This window comes from Triturus cristatus, chromosome 2_2 (genome assembly GCF_964204655.1).
Source record: "Triturus cristatus chromosome 2_2, aTriCri1.1, whole genome shotgun sequence".
Classification (NCBI taxonomy): domain Eukaryota; kingdom Metazoa; phylum Chordata; class Amphibia; order Caudata; family Salamandridae; genus Triturus; species Triturus cristatus.
The window spans coordinates 70,859,847-70,879,325 of record NC_140582.1 but is presented as its reverse complement, the minus strand read 5'-3'; the positions used below and the strand labels follow the sequence as shown (position 1 = coordinate 70,879,325).

General features: G+C 45.5%; 1 protein-coding gene across 1 annotated transcript in view; it reads left to right on the top strand.

Moving 5' to 3' along the window:
* Window positions 1-2,043, top strand: part of LOC146861870 (sulfotransferase 6B1-like) — a 350,581-nt gene extending 348,538 nt beyond the window's left edge. Inside the window, exon 7 of the mRNA XM_085641040.1 lies at window positions 847-2,043. Within this exon, the coding sequence (XP_085497166.1) occupies window positions 847-977 (131 nt within the window). The 3' untranslated portion in view covers window positions 978-2,043. The remainder of the gene's footprint in view (window positions 1-846) is intronic.
* Window positions 2,044-19,479: the final 17,436 nt, after the last annotated feature.

Below are 19,479 nucleotides of genomic sequence, written 5' to 3'. Positions count from 1 at the left end.
TACAGGCACCTTATCCCTGAAAAATGAATTTCCTCTTCTCTCATTTATTTGAATGAGTTGTGTTTTAATAAACCCTTCTTTTTATCTTTTTTAAATATTTATGTATGTTTCACTGTAAAATTTAGTGTCTTCTATAATGATTGTTTGTAAAATTTTGTGATCTGACGAAATGGTGACATGTATTTTTGCTCGTTCTTTTATGATTTTTAATAATCGAATAAAGATAATTGACTGACTAACTTGGAAGTGCGCATTCAGGAGCAGTATATATGATAAAATGAACTATTTGCTATCTCTTTGAGTCCAGTTATTTTAGATATACCCGTAGCGTGTTATCTGGGAACCCCAGATTTAACTAAACTTCTTGTTACTCCCCTGCTAGTATAAACCACTTTTTCTGCAGTAATGCATCAATCCACCCTGTCCTTAAACAGTGTCAGTATTGGACTTTACTATTTGTGATCTACGTCGCTTTTGACCACTAGGAGGAATAGATGGATAAACACGTTTTAAATCTGGGTACCACTTGCTCCCCCATTATTTACAGTAGGATGATGGGTGCCTCAGGTCAGAGTGACATTCCCAGTATGTTTCCAATTTTCTTATGATTTGAATTAAGTAGTTCTCTGCTATTGTGCAATCCCAGAGTGTGAATGAATGTGCCTACTTGTCTGCAACCCTAAAGGCAAATATGGCTGCTGATCTGCCCAAAATCCTATCTTTAAATTGTTGTTCCTTCATAATGAGCCATGAAGTTGATAAAAGGCAGTGTGTTGTTACTATGTAAAACCTGAGCTCATGTCATTGCCAACTGCATATAAATGTTTATGTTCTTTGTCTTCAAAGGAGATATTGGGGATTGGAAGAACCATTTCTCTGAAGCGCAAAGCCAGGAAATGGATGCAAAGTTTGAAGAATGTCTAGCAGGAACAAAACTAGGAGAAAAGATGTCATACAATGTCTACTGCAAGGCCTAACGCATGGGGCAGAGCTGCTAGCCATGAGCACTTCAATAATGTGACAAGTTTTTAATGATATAATCATCCACCACTGATAATTTAATTTACAAGTTATGTTTACAGGTCAGCGTAATTACTTTATTTTCCTACTTAGCACTTATAAAAGGATATTAATTATAGTTTTCACAAGCCTTCTTGAATCGTTAGAACACAAATAATAAACAAATTATTACATTTTCCACATTTACATTCAAATACATTTAAAAATGTAATCATATTTTCATTAAAGTACCCATTATGTCTAGTGTATTAGACCAAGTTCGCAACCTGTCCAGATCTGTTCCAGGTGAAAACTGATCTCACATCACGGTCTTCGTTCAAATTGATATAATATCTTTGATCATACCAGAGATAGGCAATGAAGTACCGTGTACATGAAATTTTCAAACTCAAGAAATAATATTCTGAGATGTGTAAATACTATGCTATGGCAATCATTAATTTAGATTTAAGATAATGCATCAGAATGCTGGCAGTGTTATGAATAAGATTCAGATTCAATATGTCCATCCACGATATACAAAAACTGTCATATTCAATTTAATCCCAACAAGATTGTTCATCAATTTCTGCAAATAATCCCTGGAAGTTAGAAAATTTGCATCCTGACAGACTAGAATTTTAACTTGAGGTGACATCTGTACCACCAGATCTTTTATTGCTTTATCCAGCATATCAACGAACCATCTTGCTTTTATAGAGATTTAGTTAAAAGTTGATACGGCTGAGTTTAAGTATATCTTTACTTGAGGTTTGGGGTAACTCCCTCGCGAACACATTGATCAAGGGTTCAAGTAAATTACTTGAGATCAGTAATACTTGCAGACTAGACTACTATCCAAGGATGTAACGTGAAAATAAATGTGAACTATATTGACAATGTTACAAAAACCCAATTGCTCTTTGGATGGTACAAGACCGAGTGTAATAAAGGGAAAAAAACAAAAAATATATATATATTTTTTAAACTTAATGAGTTCCTTAGGATCTACAGAAATGTAATAAAGCACTGCACACTATTAAATACGCCTTCATCTTGGCTCTTCTTTCATCTTCCTACACTATTTTTCTATCATGTAGTACATGCCAGTTTTCTGCCATTGATAAACCAATTAACGTTGTATCATGAACTGCCAGAAGACATAACCTGTGTCTAACGTGGATTAATTTTTAGATTGTCAGTGGGCAAAAAGTAGAAAGGATAGGCACTTACTTGACTATAAGGATATCATCTGATAAATATTATACTTTTAACTCCAATTTCAATGGAAAAATGTGCCCCCTCCAATTCTGAGCCCAGGTAATAAATGCAGATTGAATAGAGAGGGGCAAGCACCATTTGCCCCCCGCTGTAAATCATTTTTCACTCTGCCCATTTATTTATAACAATCCTTGATCCTGCATAAAATTGACTAATAAACATTAGGAGTTTGAATTGTGCAACACGGGTCTATAGCTTCCAGAAAGAAAGTTCCAATATAATTTGTCAAAAGAGTTTATAAAGCCCAGGAATGAACATGGATGGGCCTGGTTAGCCCACAGCAAAATTGCTGCTGTATTGTCCATCATGGACGCACTTTTACTGCACCAACTCTGGATTAGCAGGATAAGTGCAGAGAACTCAGTGGACTTCGAGAGTTCACCATTCAATATTTCAGTTTCGATTTTTGAAGTGGGATTGGGGGGGACATTGCACTATTAAAAGGCTAAAGACTGATGGCCCATCACCCTTCTTTCGCACTGGACTCCGGCATGAGACTATTTTAATAATTTATTTGTGGATTTATATAGGGCAAACACAGTCCGAAGGGTGTTAGACTGTTTCCATCAGCATCAGAATATGTTTCACATTTATTTATTTCCCGGCATGGAGAGCTTACAAGGTTTGCCAAGTATCCCAGGGTGTTGAGCCAAGGCCAGGATTCAAACATGGTTCCTCAGTTCCAAGGTTGGCAGCTCTAGCCATAAGCCACTCCTCCTTGCATATTCAATATTCTGGGAATTTGAAAATTCATTGCCATTCCATCAAACAGTATCTTGATCTAAGAGGCATAGTAACACAGATAGGTTTTAAAAAGAAAAGAGCACAATCAGTATTTAGATGTGCTTGTTACCTTGACAATTGTGTTAACATAAGATAATCCCTCTTTCTTGGGGAAAAATAACAATTAATAAGTATCATTACTAACATACCTTTCATATGTACCATCTGTAGTTCAGTATGATTACAATTGTACTAGGTATAACCTGTATGCCATTTAATGAGCCATATACCAACATTTTAGCAATAGCCATAGCTAATCCACCATTTGTGAATCCGCTTAGGCTACATACAGCAGAACGTATAATATTTGACTGCCTCTAAATGAAAATAGGGTCAAGAATCCAGGTCTCTTGAAGCCAGTTGAAAGTGTGGTCCTTCAGGTAATTAGCAAACTAATTAGGAGAAGTTACTTGTATGCAAACTTACCAATATTCCAGGACACACACATTATTTTAGAAAAATCTCAAATTGCTAAAGGTTAGATGGGCCATGACTATGTAGAGAAGCTACAGCTTGGGGGAAGTTCTGTTTATCTCCTCATTTCTGTTCCTTTGTGCTGATATCCACCCAATTCAGTCAATGATCTTCATACACAGGGCGTGGCTAAGTAACATGGCTGACAGGACGCGAGCCTCCGAGCTTCAGGCCGGCCTGGCCCAAAATCCTGCATCATCCATTTTACAGTTTTAACTGATGCCCAAGCATACCACAGACATGGCAGCTGTGACTGGGGGTAAGATCGACACTGATGTTTGGCCCCCACTGCAGCCAGAGGCCGACTGACCCACAGAGGCCTGCTGAGAATGCAAGGAGACAGGCCTGGCTCAGCATGACTCATAGCCAGCCATTCCCACTTTGGGCCATTGGGTGCTGCCTGGTCCACCACGGCGCTGGAAGAACTCTTTGGCATGCCGGCTCGTCCAGTGAAGATGTCAACGAACAGGAGGAGACAGTTTCGGGAGCCTGTGGTTCCGGGCAGCTGCCCCGGACTCGTCAAGGGCGGTCTTGACGATGCTGAGAGGGTCCCCGTGGTGTGTTGGACTGCCGAGCTGGGCCGCCTGAGGGCAGTGAATGGCCTGCAGCGCTACTTATTGGGTGAGCACCCGCTGCAGTGCAGGTTGGCGCTGGACTGTGGCTCCGGAGCTGGCGGCCCCGGCGGACTTCCCTGCACAATCAGGAGGCAGCCGGGACTGCTAACTGAGCTGCGACTGGCCTATGACACTCCTTGGGAGGCTTTGCAATGGGACCCCCGTGTGGGGACAGAGGGGTCCATGAGTCTCTTACACTGCCCAGCACGCCTAGGGACCAGATAGACACTTGGCATCTTCCCCAAAACATCTGGTTGAGGAGCTCCTGTGCATAGTAAGAGGAGCCTGAAAGACATCAGCGCTGGCCTGAGTGCTCTGCACATGCAGGAGGCTGCTGGGGACGACCCTTTGGACTGTGGCTGGACCAGGGCCCTCGGCCCTCCCTCTCCAGGGTCAAGGATCACTGGACCCCTGTGTCTGGAGAGTGGGGCCTGTGAGACAACAGCACTGACCAGAGCGCCCTGGAGCCATTAGGATTCTCAGCAATTTCCCTTGGGGAGCTGCTTGTGGGGCCCTTGTGTGTAGTGAGTGGGGCCTGCGAGACACCAGCGCTACTCTGCCTGCCCTGGGGCTGGTGAGAGGCAGGCCCCCTGGGTCCCCTGATCTGCCGACTCCATCTCACATGCTGCAGAAGGCGGAGAGAAAAGGAGTGATTAGGGCCGGGCTGCTTGAGAGAAACACATTAGGGGCACTGCCTGCCTGCTGTTGAGTATTGGTTCATGCCTGTCCTTACTCCGAGGAGATGCACAAGTGGGGAGAGAGGCCTTTCCATGATACAGGCCCGGGTGCTGTCCCCCAACTCTGCTGGACTCTGGGTGGACGTCTTGAGTATTGGGGGGCTCTCTGTGGCCTGCCTGGTACACTGACCATCCAGGAATCTCTAGCGTGAGAGCAATAGGTGAGGGGCCTCTCCATGGCTGCTGGAGCTGGGTGGCAGGAGCAAGCCGTTCATGGACCAGGGTCTCAGAACTGTGGCTGCATAGGTTGGTGAGCGCTGCTGGTGGTCATACCCGAGTAGCCAAGCTGGTGGGCAAGGGAGTGCACTCTCATGTGAAGAACATGGGCAAGGACAGGCTGGCATGCTGCCACCCTGCCAATACCATCACACAATACACAAGCCCATGACAGCAGCCCCAGAGACTTACAAGGCAGAGTGGGGCGGAAAATGCAGAGGGGTCTCCCAAGAGGGAGCAGGTGCCCATCAGGGCAGAACTGCTAGCTTCCATACAGGGATCTCAGTCTGTTCTGAAAAATAAAATTGAAACTGTCTCTATTGACATCAGTCTCTTTCGGGCTGATCTATGGATAGTGGCGGATAAGGTCACAACAGCAGATGGTAACATAGAGGCGTTGCAGGGGGAGGTTGAGGCTCTTAAACGTCAGATGGCGCAGCTGTCCACAGTCTGTGGGAAGCTCAAAGCCGAGTTGAGGAAGCTGAGGGTCACTCCCGAAGCTCCAATATTTGTGTACTGGGATTCCTGGAGAGGGTGGAGGGGACCTTGGTGTAATATATCCTAGAGAACTGGGTGAGAAAGGAGCTCCACCCACAGGGACTGTTGGATGTCTTTGTGGTGGAGCGGGCCGTCAGAGCCCTGGTGCCCCCTTGTTGTCGGGGTCACCGCGGAGGGCGTTCATCGCCAAGATCCCAAATTACAGTGATAGAGAATGCCTCTTCCGTGCCTCCCTTGACTTCAGTCGTCTCCAGATCAGCTTTGTGGAGATGCCCCGATTTTGCCAATTGAGATAAATCCTTGTAATTGCGTGTCTGTTATCACAGTGGGTCGAGGCATATCCCACCAGGAACTGTGATAGCCTAACTGTTGCCAAGCTACTGTTGCTGGAGTTGATACCGCGATTCGGGCTGCCATTTTTTCCTGAATCTGATCATGGAACACACTTCAAGAGCGAGGTAATGCAGTTGATATGTACAGCTTAAGGGATTGTCCAGAGTTTCCACTGTAGTTACAGACCCAAACCATCAAGTTTTGTCGATTGAGTGAACAGGAGCATCAAAGCTAAACTGGCCCAGGCTTGCATTTCTACATCATTGAAATGGCTTGAAGCTCTTCCCTTGGTATGTATGAGCATCCAAAATATTCCTTGCAAAAGTACTGGGCTTTTGCTGCATGAAGTGTTGATGGGGAGAGCCATGCTAATAGCCTCTGTCCTGGCCACTGCTCTGAATATCACAGATGACCTGGTCCTCATGTAATGCAAAGGATTGTTTGATGTGGTGCGTTCTATCTCTCATCAGGTTGACGCTGCTACTAGGGCCATTCAAAGGTCTACAGGGCATGACCTGAACACTGGCAATTGGAATAACATCATAAGTCCTGTCCAGAAGTCCTGTTTGGAGGAGCATTGGAGAGGACCTACCATGTGATCTTGGTTACCGACACTGCTGTCAAGTGTGCTGGTCTACCAAACTGGATTCACGTCTCTCACACCAAGCAGGCAAGGCATATGTGGGAAGAAGGAGTGCACATATTCATTAATTCCTTAAGTCACCCTAGGCTTGAGGTGCCCGAGGTATCAGAAGAAGAGGAAGTCCAGGCTGAGGCTCTGTGGACTCCACCAGACGAGCACAACTCAGAGCGACAGGACAAGAGGGCTGTTGTCCCAGAAACTTCTGTGATGCCCACCACTAGACTGGGAATACGCATTCACCAGGACAGTGAAAACACATGGACGGCTGAGGCTAATCTGCCGCAGTCAATTTCAAAAGGAGTGGAGTTTGGTGTAGAACATGGAGGCTTCACATCAGATAGTGAGTCTGCTTCATTAGAGCCAGAAATTTTGAGCACATCAACAGCTTAGCTGAAGACAGCTGGCTGCAAGCTGTAGCTACTCTAAAAAGACTGTTGACACCAAAGAAGAGTGAAGAGACCAGAGACTATCAGGGAAAATAGGGAATTAGATGAGCAGAAACAGAGTGATCAGACTGACATTGTAGATGAAAGTTTGGATTTGACTTATACTAAGCGACCCAGATGAGAAAGAAAGATCAATCGGAAGTATTCAAGTCCAGACTGGACATACCTTGCCAGAATCAAGTTCGACTCTGATGACTGCCTGACTGACATTGATGAGCCACCCTGAAACGAGAATACATCAGAACAGAAGTCTATACTTGCTTATTATTGACAGAAGTCAAAAGGAACGGTAGAGAGTTAGGGTAACAGTCACATGACAATAGCTCCTTTAGGCCCCGGAGGACACAGAAAAAAATCCCTTTGAGCTAGATTAGAGATGATAGGGTAGTGCCTAGAGGACTAACCTTACTTAAGGATTTCCTTGATCTTTACTAGATGGAGACTGAAACAGGATGGCTACTGGCATGGCTGCTTAAACGAGAGAAACCTCCCCTGTTGATTCTGTCCTTGATCCACCCAGACAGAACTGGCGTAGCAGGTCAACTTGGGATAAATGCTTTATTAAGGGATCATCTGGCTTGGGTGTAGGGAGCGCCTGCTGAGGACACACTGAATGGGATGTTAGCCTTTCTGGATTGGGTTGATGTGCCCTGGCTTACATAGGCCCACAGAGAGGGACTAGAGGGGGAGATAAGGGATGAAGAAATATTAACAGCCATACATGATATGGCCTGTGGAAAGTGACCGGATCCTGATGGTCTCCCGGTGGAGTATTATGAGTTTTACTCCGATTTACTGGTCCCCCGGCTCCTGGAGACGTTTTTGAAGGCCTAGCATTGAGGGACAGTGCCTCAGCCTATGTGCGAGGCCTTCATTGTCATGAGACCTAAGCCAGAAAAAAGACCTGAGAGACCCGAGGTCCTTTAGGTCACTATCCATACTGGATGTTGATACGAAAAGGTTTTTGAAACAGCTCATGACAAGATTGTGGCGCATAGTGACATACCTGGTAGGTGACGACCAATGTGCGTTTATGCCGGGACGGGGTACCCATATGAACCTCCTGTGCCTGTCCCACATGATTCACTCAGTTCAGGGGACAGACATAAAAGCTGCACTAGTGAAACTGGATATTGAAAAAGCCTTTGACACCCTGAGCTCGGAGTATCTGTGGGAGGTGTTGAGACGCATAGGATTTGGGCCAGTCTTCTTGTCCTGGGTGCAACTGCTGTACACCACACCCACTGCTAGGGTGGTGACTGGGAACGTAGTGTCTGAGATTCTCCAAATAGGGAGGGCTGTCCCAGTCATCACTCTTCTTTGCCTTGGCGATGGCGCCACTGGCAGTGCGCCTAAGACAGGACCTTAGGGACTGGGGTATACGTGTCAGAAACACCATCCATATTGCGTCGATGAATGCCAACTATACCCTCCTTTACTTGAGCCGACCAGAGGACTCGATGCCGGTGATGTTGGGAATAATCGAGGACTTCGGACGGGTGTCAGGGCTACACATCAACAGACATAAGACGGTCCTCATTCCTTTGGCAGGGCTAGTGGCTCAGCCGAAGATGGACCTCTCTTAGGTGCAGCAACCCAGGGAAAATGAGAGGCTCTGGTATTTGGGAATCCAAATAGCGCAAGCCCCGGGTCCTCAGTATGACCTCAATATGGGCTGGGTTATTAACAATTAGAACACTCTACCGGTCTCTGTGATGGGCAGAGTGGCTTTAAGTAAAATGCTCCTGCAGTACGTGTCATTATGGTGTGTAGTAGAACATAGTAATAGGGAGAAGTGTCTGCTGGCTGGCACAGTGGAGGAAAGTGACCTCCCCAAGCTATTGATGGACGGCATGAGGGTGCCGGTGGACAGCCCATATATAGTGAGATAGGTGTCGAACTTCTGGGAACTGGCGATAAAAAGAGTATTGGGAAGAATGAAATTAAATGAAATGAAACGTAGATTTATAAAGCTCGAATTGCTGCCCTGAGGCGTCCAAGCGCTACCTGAAGAGTGTAGTCAATTGTCAGAGGCGATCAGCAGGGGGTTAGTTGTGGACATTAAAAAGAAAGGTCTTTAATTGCTTACGAAAGGAGAGTAGATTAGGGTTAGACCCGAGTTGAAGGGGGAGGAGGTTCCACGACCTAGCGGCGTTATAGGAGAACATCCTGCCACTAGCTCTCGCTCTCCTGATTCTGGGAACTGTAGCCAAAAAGGCCTGGCCGGAGTGAAGATGTTTCGTAGGGTGGTGCTATGTGACTAGTTCACGGCTGATTAGCGGACCTTTGTGCCAGAATGCTTGATGGGATATGCACATTGCCTTGAAGGCAATTCTTTGCCGAACCGGCAGCCAGTGCAGGCTACTCAGCCCAGGTTTTGCTGACAGTCTCCGTGGCAGCTGGAGCAATGTGCGGGCAGCGCAGTTTTGGACAATCTGCAGCTTGCGCAGTGTGTAGTCGGGGGCACCAAGATACAGGGCGTTGTTAAAGTCCAGTCGAGACTGGATCAGGCCTTGAACAGCAACTTGCTTGGCCTCCATAGGTAGAAGTGGGAGCACTTTTTTCAGCATCCTGAGGAGGCCAAAACAAGTTCAGAAAGCCTGATAGCCTGGGTGTCAAAGGTTAAGGCTTTGTCCAGCCATACCCCCAAGCTTTTTATGTTGTCCTTGCGTACAGGGGGGGTGCCTAGGCATGGAGGACAGAGGGAGTCTAAAAACGTTGGAACAGCGGGGCCCATAAGCATCAGCTCAGTTTTATCCCCATTGAGCTTAAGGGAGGATCTCGTCATCCAGCCTTTTACTTTCTCCAAACATTTCCTTAGTCCCATTTGTGCAGATTGGCCGTCCTCCTGTGCCAGGGATACCACAAGCTGAGTGTCGTCCGCATATGAAATGATCTTAATGCCAAACGGACGAACAACCTCAGCTAGTGGCCTCATAGATGTTAAATAGCGCAGGGCTTAGCGAGGAGCCCTGCGGAACCCCACAGCTCAGGGCTTTCTCGAGGAGACTGTATTTCCCTCAAAGATCTGAAAGGACCTGTCACTCAGAAAGGATTTGAGCCAGAGTATTGCCTTGCCTGAGATTCCAACCTCAGAAAGGCGACACAACAGCACGTCGTGACTAACCGTGTCGAATGCTGCGCTCAAATCGAGGAGGACCACTGCCACTGATCTGCCTCGATCCAAGATCCTTCTGGTTTCCTCGGTGACAGCTGGTAAGGCAGTCTCGGTCCCATGTCTAGGTCGAAAACCCGTTTGGGTGACATCCAGCAGCTGGTTATTCTCCAGAAAGTCCATCAGATGTATATTGATGTGCTTCTCTAAGATTTTGCTCCCCTAGGGGAGCAGGGAAATGGGGCGGTAGTTGCTAAAGTCGCCAGGATCAAGGTTCGGTTTCTTCAGCAGTGCACGTACCATAGCCTGCTTCCAGGGGAGTGGGACTATACCGGAGGCAATGGAGGCATTGAGGAGGTTCTTGATGGTGGGGAGAACAACCTGAATTACCGAGATCATTGCCTCCGGTGGAGCTGGGTCACATGGTGAGCCTGATTTTACTTGCCGTGCTAGAGATTCCAGGGAGTCCTGATCTAACAAGGGAAAATGTTCCAAGGTAGCCGTTGGTTGAGGGGGGCCTCCACCGGGCTTGGCCATGTATGAGCAGCGGGGTGAGAATCCATGGCAGGAAAAGAGGAGTAGATTTGGAGGACTTTTTGATGGAAAAATTCTGCAAGGTTGTTGCAGTGAGCTAACGTTTTACATGGAAGCGTAGAGGGTGGTGGAGGTTTTGTGAGGCTCTTTACTATATGAAAGATTTCTTTGGGTTTCGATTTTGCCCGCATGATTTGTGTAGAGAAATAGGTTGCTTGAGCAATTTCTACCTCATCTTTGTAGGCTCTAATCGCTTCTCTATATAGGATTTTATCGTCCAAGGAGAAATCTAAGCGCCACCGTCTTTCTAGTTTTCTGCAGTGCCGCTTTTGTTCCCTGAGTTCCTTAGAAAACCAGGGGGCAGTTTTTTGAGAACGCTTCATAGTGATTTTACGGAGGGGGAGTGTGGCCTGCAGAGAATTCGAGATCCACTCTTCATAATCCTGGTTAGCAGCGCCGGGATCCGCGTTAGGAAGGGGACGGGAGGTAATAAGGCTGTTGGACCAGGACTCCACTGGGAGTCTAGTCCAATTTCTAACGTTCTTTACAATGGGGGTTAAGTGAGGTGGCTTGCGAATAGACCATGTAAGAGGGACAAGAGAATGGTCGGTCCACGGAAGACAAATAGGTTGCCCAGCCTTGAGCTCAATACAATTGCTGAACACTGTGTCCAAAAGATGGCCCTTGATGTGGGTGGCTGAATTGACCAGCTGCTCCAATTGTAAAGCCGCTAAATTGTTCGCCAACTCAATGGCGGTATGGTCATAGGCGGCATCAAAATGGAGTTTCAGATCACCTAGCAATGTATAGTTGGCCAAAGTAGTGACTGACTCGGCCAGGGTCGATGGAAGAGTCTTGTGAAATTGCTTTGGGGGGCCCGGTGGTCGGTATATCAGGGTGCCTGAGAAACAGTTATTGGGGGAGAAATCAATGTTGAATGTGAGGCTTTCGCAGTCAGGGATTGAATCGGAAGTGCATCGACAAAGGAGCTGCTCTTTATATATTATTGCCAGGCCGCCTCCTCTCCCAACAGCTCGATCCTTCCGCGTAATTTGGAAGCCCGGTGGCAAAGCTGATACAATATCAGGATCGGAATCTGGCGTCAGCCAGGTTTCTGTTAGGAAGACTACATCTGGCCTAAGCTCTTCCAGCATGAGAGCAATTTCCGTCCTGTGTTTTGGTAGAGACCTACAATTTAGAAGTAGCATGGTGTAGTCCTGCTTACTGTCATGTGGCTGGGTAGTATTAAGCTTATGTTTGCATGAGGGACAGACCGCAGGCAAATCCAGCGCATGAAATGAGTGCAGACAGTCTAATTCCCCAGTAGTCCGCATACTAAGTAAGAACTCAGAGCTGTAATACCTTATCTGTTGAAAGGAGGATGCAGGGGCTGTGGCCTCTGGTCTCGAACGGTCGCGGATGGGCGCAGACGGGCTTGCCTTTAGCGCGCCTTCGGAAGACCCCCCTATGTTCGACTTCTCCCTCTCTGGTGGCTGAAGCGTTTTCAGCACATATAGTCATTGATGGATATTTCCCAATGGATGGCGGGTAGCTGCCAGAAAATAGGGGATCTGTATCTGAATGGCTCCCTTGTCACTATGGAAGAGGCTGGTTGCCGGTGGATCCGGGACAGTTCCTGCAATACGCTAGACTAGGGTGAACAGCAAAACATACAAGATGATGGACGGAATGTTGCACATTGGAAAACATTCATCCCCAGTCACAGATCTGGGTTTAATCCATTGTTATTTTGCTCACCACGCCACCCCAGTTCAGACATGGCCATATGCAAATCAGTCTTGACCCTGTGCCTCATGGGAACAGTCCAGCCCGAACTGCCAAGCCATGTCTTCCCTGGACCAGAATCAAGCATCCTAGGACCGGTTTCAGGGTTTTACCCCTCTTCAGCCAGGATAGCTTGACTCCAGTGGCGTAGTGAGCATGGGACCCACGTCTGGGCATACCCTTCCCACATAGGGCGAACAGCAAAACACACAAGATGATGGACGGAATGTTGCACATTGGCAAAACATTTACCCCCAGTCACATATCTGGGTTTAATCCATCGTTATTTTGCTCACCACGCCACCCCAGTTCAGACATGGCCATATGCAAATCAGTCTTGACCCGGTGCCTCATGGAAACAGTCTAGCCCGAACTGCCATGCCATGTCTTCCCTGGACCAGAATCAAGCATCCTAGGACCAGTTTCGGGGTTTCAGCCCTCTTCAGCCAGGATAGCCTGACTCCAGTGGCGTACTGAGCACTGGACCCACGTCTGGGCATACCCTTCCCACATAGGGCGAACAGCAAAACACACAAGATGATGGACGGAATGTTGCACATTGGCAAAACATTCACCCCCAGTCACAGATGTGGGTTTAATCCATTGTTATTTTACTCACCACGCCACCCCAGTTCAGACATGGCCATATGCAAATCAGTCTTGACCCTGTGCCTCGTGGGAACAGTCCAGCCCGAACTGCCAAGCCGTGTCTTCCCTGGACCAGAATCAAGCATCCTAGGACCGGTTTCGGGGTTTCACCCCTCTTCAGCCAGGATAGCTTGACTCCAGTGGCGTAGTGAGCACGGGACCCACGTCTGGACATACCCTTCCCACATAGGGCGAACAGCAAAACACACAAGATGATGGACGGAATGTTGCACATTGGCAAAACATTCACCCCCAGTCAAAGATCTGCGTTTAATCCATCATTATTTTGCTCACCACGCCACCCCAGTTCAGATATGGCCATATGCAAATCAGTCTTGACCCTGTGCCTCATGGGAACAGTCCAGCCCAAACTGCCAAGCCATGTCTTCCCTGGACCAGAATCAAGCATCCTAGGACCGGTTTCGGGGTTTCAGCCCTCTTCAGCCAGGATAGCCTGACTCCAGTGGTGTACTGAGCACAGGACCCACGTCTGGGCATACCCTTCCCACATAGGGCGAACAGCAAAACACACAAGATGATGGACGGAATGTTGCACATTGGCAAAACATTCACCCCCAGTCACAGATGTGCTTTTAATCCATTGTTATTTTGCTCACCACGCCACTCCAGTTCAGACATGTCCATATGCAAATCAGTCTTGACCCTGTGCCTCATGGGAACAGTCTAGCTCGAACTGCTAAGCCATGTCTTCCCTGGACCAGAATCAAGCATCCTAGGACCGGTTTCGGGGTTTCACCCCTCTTCAGCCAGGATAGCTTGACTCCAGTGGCGTAGTGAGCACGGGACCCACGTCTGAGCATACTCTTCCCACATAGGGCGAACAGCAAAACACACAAGATGATGGACGGAATGTTGCACATTGGCAAAACATTCACCCCCAGTCACAGATCTGGGTTTAATCCATCGTTATTTTGCTCACCAGACTAGGGTGACCAGATTCTCAAAACAAAAAACGTGGACAGGTCATAGACATAGAAGTAGGACTACGGTTTGCAGTAACCATCGACATAAAAGTAGGACTATTTGACAGCTGTCATAGACATAGAAAAGGGACTACAATGACAGCTACCTCCACAGACTGAGATGAAGCATTACAGATGACAAATCAGAGGTCTTTCATTGGCAGTAACCATTAATTCCATTTAAACAGACTTTGCCTCAACATTTGCTATAGTTGGTGACCACCCTTTCCTTGAAATTCCAATGTATGTTTTCTTATTAAATAAGTATATATATATATATATATATATATATTATGACTGTTAACTGTGAACAATAAAGAAAATAGCACAATTGAGGAGGAGTTCGTGCTCTCTTGTTTTCGCCGCGAGGAAGTGAACGGTTGCCTTACCCAAAAAAGTGGTAATGTTGCTGTTGCTGCTTGAAGATTCGACCCACAACTTGTGTTTTTTTGTCTGTATGTGCTCCTTTATATTAGACTTTCCACCATGGCCAACGGAGAATGTAGATTTGCAGATCTTGCCGAAAACATTGGCATAACTGTTCCCGACCTTGCTCAGAAAGGGAAAGATCTTTGCTTCTCCTCACTGACGGAACACTTTCGCTTAGGCATCTCTCCGGTAGGTAGCTAGCTATCCTTTCTGTGTTTTAATTTGGAGAAGAAAAAAAAGTCATGTAACTATGACACATAATGACAAAAAACTGGATCCAAGTTTCATATAATAAAAGTTACGTTTACGCACATAGCAAACACATTCTTCTTTTCAAAATATCCATAAAGGGACAAAATAGGGCCCATAAGTTAGAAACATTTCAGAAGGGAGCATTCATCAGCATTGTTGAAAATACTTGCAGCAATGTCTTGAACTTTGAAGATAAAAATCAGATGAAAAATGTCCAAGAAGTTATTTTTACCATTTTGCCAGTTGTGTGATCATCCTTGCCAATTGGAGATTCTGGTATCAAATACCAAAGTGCAGTAAAGTATTGCCAACTTAGAAGCTCAATTTATGATTGGAAAAAGCATTTTGAGATGTTACTATTGTTCAATTTTTTAATTAGTTAAGGTATCAGCGATTAATTTGATGGTTTAAGGAGAAGCAGTCAAATCAGACAACTGATTTCCACCTAATATACTGGTGTTACATGAGAACAATATTGTAGATCCAAGTACAAAAGGAAAGGGCATGTTGAAGATTTCTTTTAGGCTGAGGAACGCCATGCTGCTTGAGCCTTTGGGTGTTTTGAGTAACCGAATTTTGAAAAAGCTTAACGTAATTCAATATTGTTTGGCATCATGAAGGCTTGAAATAGCTGAAGTTGGATGGAAGGATTTCCTGAACAGGAGGCCCCAAAATATGTCTCGCCCAGAGCTCCAAAAGTCCTCACTAATAAATGAAAAGCTGGAATCATACAAAAGCCTTCACAAGAAAAACACCCTATACAAACGTACAAGACCACTCTATGTACCCAACTTTACAATTCAAAGACAATGCTTCAACATTCAGAAATTGCCCAACCACCATGCAGAACCAATCAAAGTATTCCTAAAAACAAATAGTATATTTCATTTGATAGCATCACATTCCTAAAAACAAATAGTATATTTCATTTGATAGCAGCACTGTAATTGCCCTATATCTAAAAATATCAATGCTCGTTGAACGGACTTGTCTGAAGCTACGGAGATCGGTTGAACTACCATTTTTGTGCATGTTATATTGTTATTGTTGGTACTTGTAGATTTACCTTTCTAAACAATAAAAAAAACTTGACTACTTGTAGTCAAGTTTTTTTATTGGTTAGAAAGGTAAAACTACAAGTACCAACAACTACATGCACAAAAATGGGAGTTCAACGGTCTTGAGTGACTGCATACTATATGCCCAACAGGAGAATAAACTGAAATATTAAAGCTCCCTCATATTGGCCTACAAAATGATGCCATTTAAAAAGCCTAGAACAGGTTAATAGCTTCAATGTACTGCAAAAAAAGCTAAAAAGTTGCCCCAAGCCAGAAGACGAAAAGAGAAAGCGGAAGAAGAAAGGGAAAGGGAGATAAAAAGGAAATAACATGGAGAAACAAAATTTAAAAAATGTGATGCTGACTGTGGATATGATGGCGGTTGTTTATGAAAAATGTAATAAAAACAATTTTTAAAAAAAGACCAAAAAGAATAAAAAAACTACAGCCCTGAAAAAAATGACGTCACCCAGCACCCGGATATTTGCAAATTGCACTCATTGGTAAGCAGAATTTATTAGGTTGCTGGGCATCGCTCCAGGTACTTACTGTTTATTAGACTTGACTACTACTACATACTTTTGCAATTATACGTTTGACTTACCCTAAATATTATGTCATGTTCGTTAACCTGGTCTTTCCTGTGAATTGGTTCCACCTTGCCCTTGCGTCTCCCACAAACAATTGTTTTGTCCACGACAGAGAGTTTTTCGTACCATTGTAGAGCTACCAGAGTAAGCCATTTGCTTTCTTATTACTGCTTTTGTAGTTGAAAAGCGTGTCTTATATAACTGTGTCAGAACTGCCGGCTCGGTCAGGGATTACATTGCTTGTATTGGGAGCTGCGATTACATGTATTTAAACATTTAAACTTTATTGTTCATGGCCCTAACTGTTTAAAGTAATAATAAAAGCAGAGACACTGAGCACATATCCTGTGATTCAGTGATGAAGTTAAATCCTTGTGTTGCCCCTCGCCCCACGTCAGAAGACGAAAAGGGAAAGAGGAAGAAGGAAGCGAAAGGGAGACAAAAGGAAAGTAAATAACATGGAGAAACAAAATTAAAAAACGGGCATTAAAATACTCACGTTGTGGGCTTGCAGGCTGGGAGGGCAAGTCTTGTTTGGCTTCAGAAAGATCCTGGCTGAGGCAGCTCTGATGTAGAGGCAGGGTCCTAACTGTGCTGGTAGGGCTGGGGAAGCGTCACGAAGGTTAGTTTCCATTTTCGCTGCTGCTGGATTCTGTTGTAGTCCCTTGCTCGCTTTAAGGCAGAGCAGGGTCATACTGGTTGCTGGATGAATCTTGCTGCAGGCGGTAAAAGCAGGGTTGTGCTGGTCACAGGTGGTTCTAACCAGCTGTTGTGCCGATGGCTGGCACGATGACGTAGAGTTAAAATAGATGACTACTCCATGGACTTGACATCTTTCATTACCCCTTTTGGAAGTCACGCGTCTTCCTTTTGGTTTAATTTCTGCTGCATCTGTTTTTCAGAGGGCAATGGAAGATGTGTTGAAGTGTGTGGAAGGAGTCAAGATTTATCAAGATGATGTCTTGATCCATGGCTCCTGACAAATTGAACATGATGTAAGGTTAAGGTCCGTGGTGGAACGTTTTCGTGAGAGACGTCTAACACTTTGTGAGGATAAATGCAAATTTAATCTTAAAGAGATTGACTATCTGAGCCATCGGTTGACGAGTGACGGTGTTAGACCCAAAGAACGTATGGTGAAGACCATTGATGATCTCCCAGTTTCCCAATCCAGAGATGACCTAGTGACCTTCTTGGGTATGGCTGAGTACTACAACAAGTTTGTGCCTCGCTTTGCCAGCCGCACCTATGCCCTTAGGTCTCTCCTGAAGAAAGGAGTAAAGTTTTCCTGGTCGTGTCAGTGTCAGCTGGAGTTTGAGGGGATTAAGAAAGCTCTCAGTGCCGCACCTTCTTTACAAAGCTTTGACACCTCCTCGGAATCCATCCTTGTCACTGATGCGAGCTCGAAAGGTCTGGGAGCTGTAATGAAACAAACAAAGGATGGGAAGGAAGAAACTATCATGTTTCTTTCAAGAGCTCTTGTTAGCCCGGAACTACTATACTTCGTGATTGAAAAAGAGGCCCTTTGCATATTCTGGGCCATCAAGAAGCTCAAGAAGTTTCTTTGGGGTAGCTCCTTTGTTGTCTATTCGGACCACAAACCACTTAAAGACCTGTTTTGCAAGAAGGGACTTGATGCCGTCTCATCTCGGTTTTGCAAATGGGTCATAGCGCTCCAAGACTTTGATTTGTAGTAAAATATATTCCGGGTGTAGACAATAAGGTTGCTGATTGTCTCTCTCGATTAGTACCCAATTACTCCATTGATCTTGACCCTGAAGACACATGGGAAATTGATAGCTTCAAAGAATGCATTGAAAGACGATAGTATCCTACTTGAAGTATGCAGTCTTGTGTCTGATGGATGGTCAGGCATCAAGAACCTATCTGAAGGTGCACAAAAATTTTAGAATGTGAGGTATGAACTGTCGCTCTGTAATGACCATTTGTGGAGAGAAACACGTCTTTCCCCTCCATCCTCTCTCCGAGAGAATATTGTTCACTTAGCACATGATGGTCACCAGGGCATCTCCAAAACCAAGGAGAGGGTCCGTTTACATTTTTGGTGGCCTGGGGTCGACATTCTTGTTGAAAGGTTGGTCAGAGACTGCTCGGTGTGCAGAGTGAGTGACAAAGTTTGCAAAACCAGGACTTAACCCATGGTAGTTCGTGAACCTCCTTCTAGATGTTGGCAACATGTTGCTCTTGACCTCGTCGGTCCTGTCTCCTCCAAGACAGGTCAATCGTACGTCCTGGTTCTCATAGACATGTACTCTAGATGGCCAGAGGTCAAGATCACTCAAACTGTTGAAACAAGAGGTGTCATTAGATTTCAAGAAAACCTTTTCTCCAGAGAGGGTCTCCCTGAATCTCTATTGACGGACAATGGAGTGCAACTTGTCTCAAGAGAGATGGAAGACTTTTGGCTAAGAAAGGAATTGTCTTACAAACATTGTTCTCTCTACCACCCAGAATGTAATGGGATGGTGGATAGATTCAACCTTGTTCTCAAAGAATCAATTCAACTAGCCAAGGAACAAGGTCGCGACTGGAGGGCTGCTATGCTGGAGAGGGTAATATCTTAGCGTTTAACCCACCACTCTACTACTGAGAAAGTTCCCTTTGAATTCTTTAGAGGACTCACTCCTAACACGCAACTCTTTCAATCCTGGATGAGAGCGAAAGGATCTAAAATTTATGTTCCCGAAGATCCCCAATGGAAAGCTCGTCAAGCCCTCAAGTCAACTAAAAGAAAAGCTAACTTTGATGTGAGACACGCAGTGGCTCGTACCTTGGCTAAAGTAGGTGATCACGTGAGAGTGAGACTTCCACAAAAATCTGGGTGTACCAAGTCCTCTTCCCCTTGTAACTAAACTATTTCTCAACACTGTAAAACTTCATGATGGCAGAATCTGGAATTTAGGTAGAATTGCACTTCTACGTCCTTCTCCTTCCCTTGTTGCTCATACCTGAGTTGTTTCTCCCAAAATTGTTTCTCCTCTGCGTAAGAGCACTCGTGCACGTAAAACTTCGGAAAAACTGTATGACTATGTTTTGA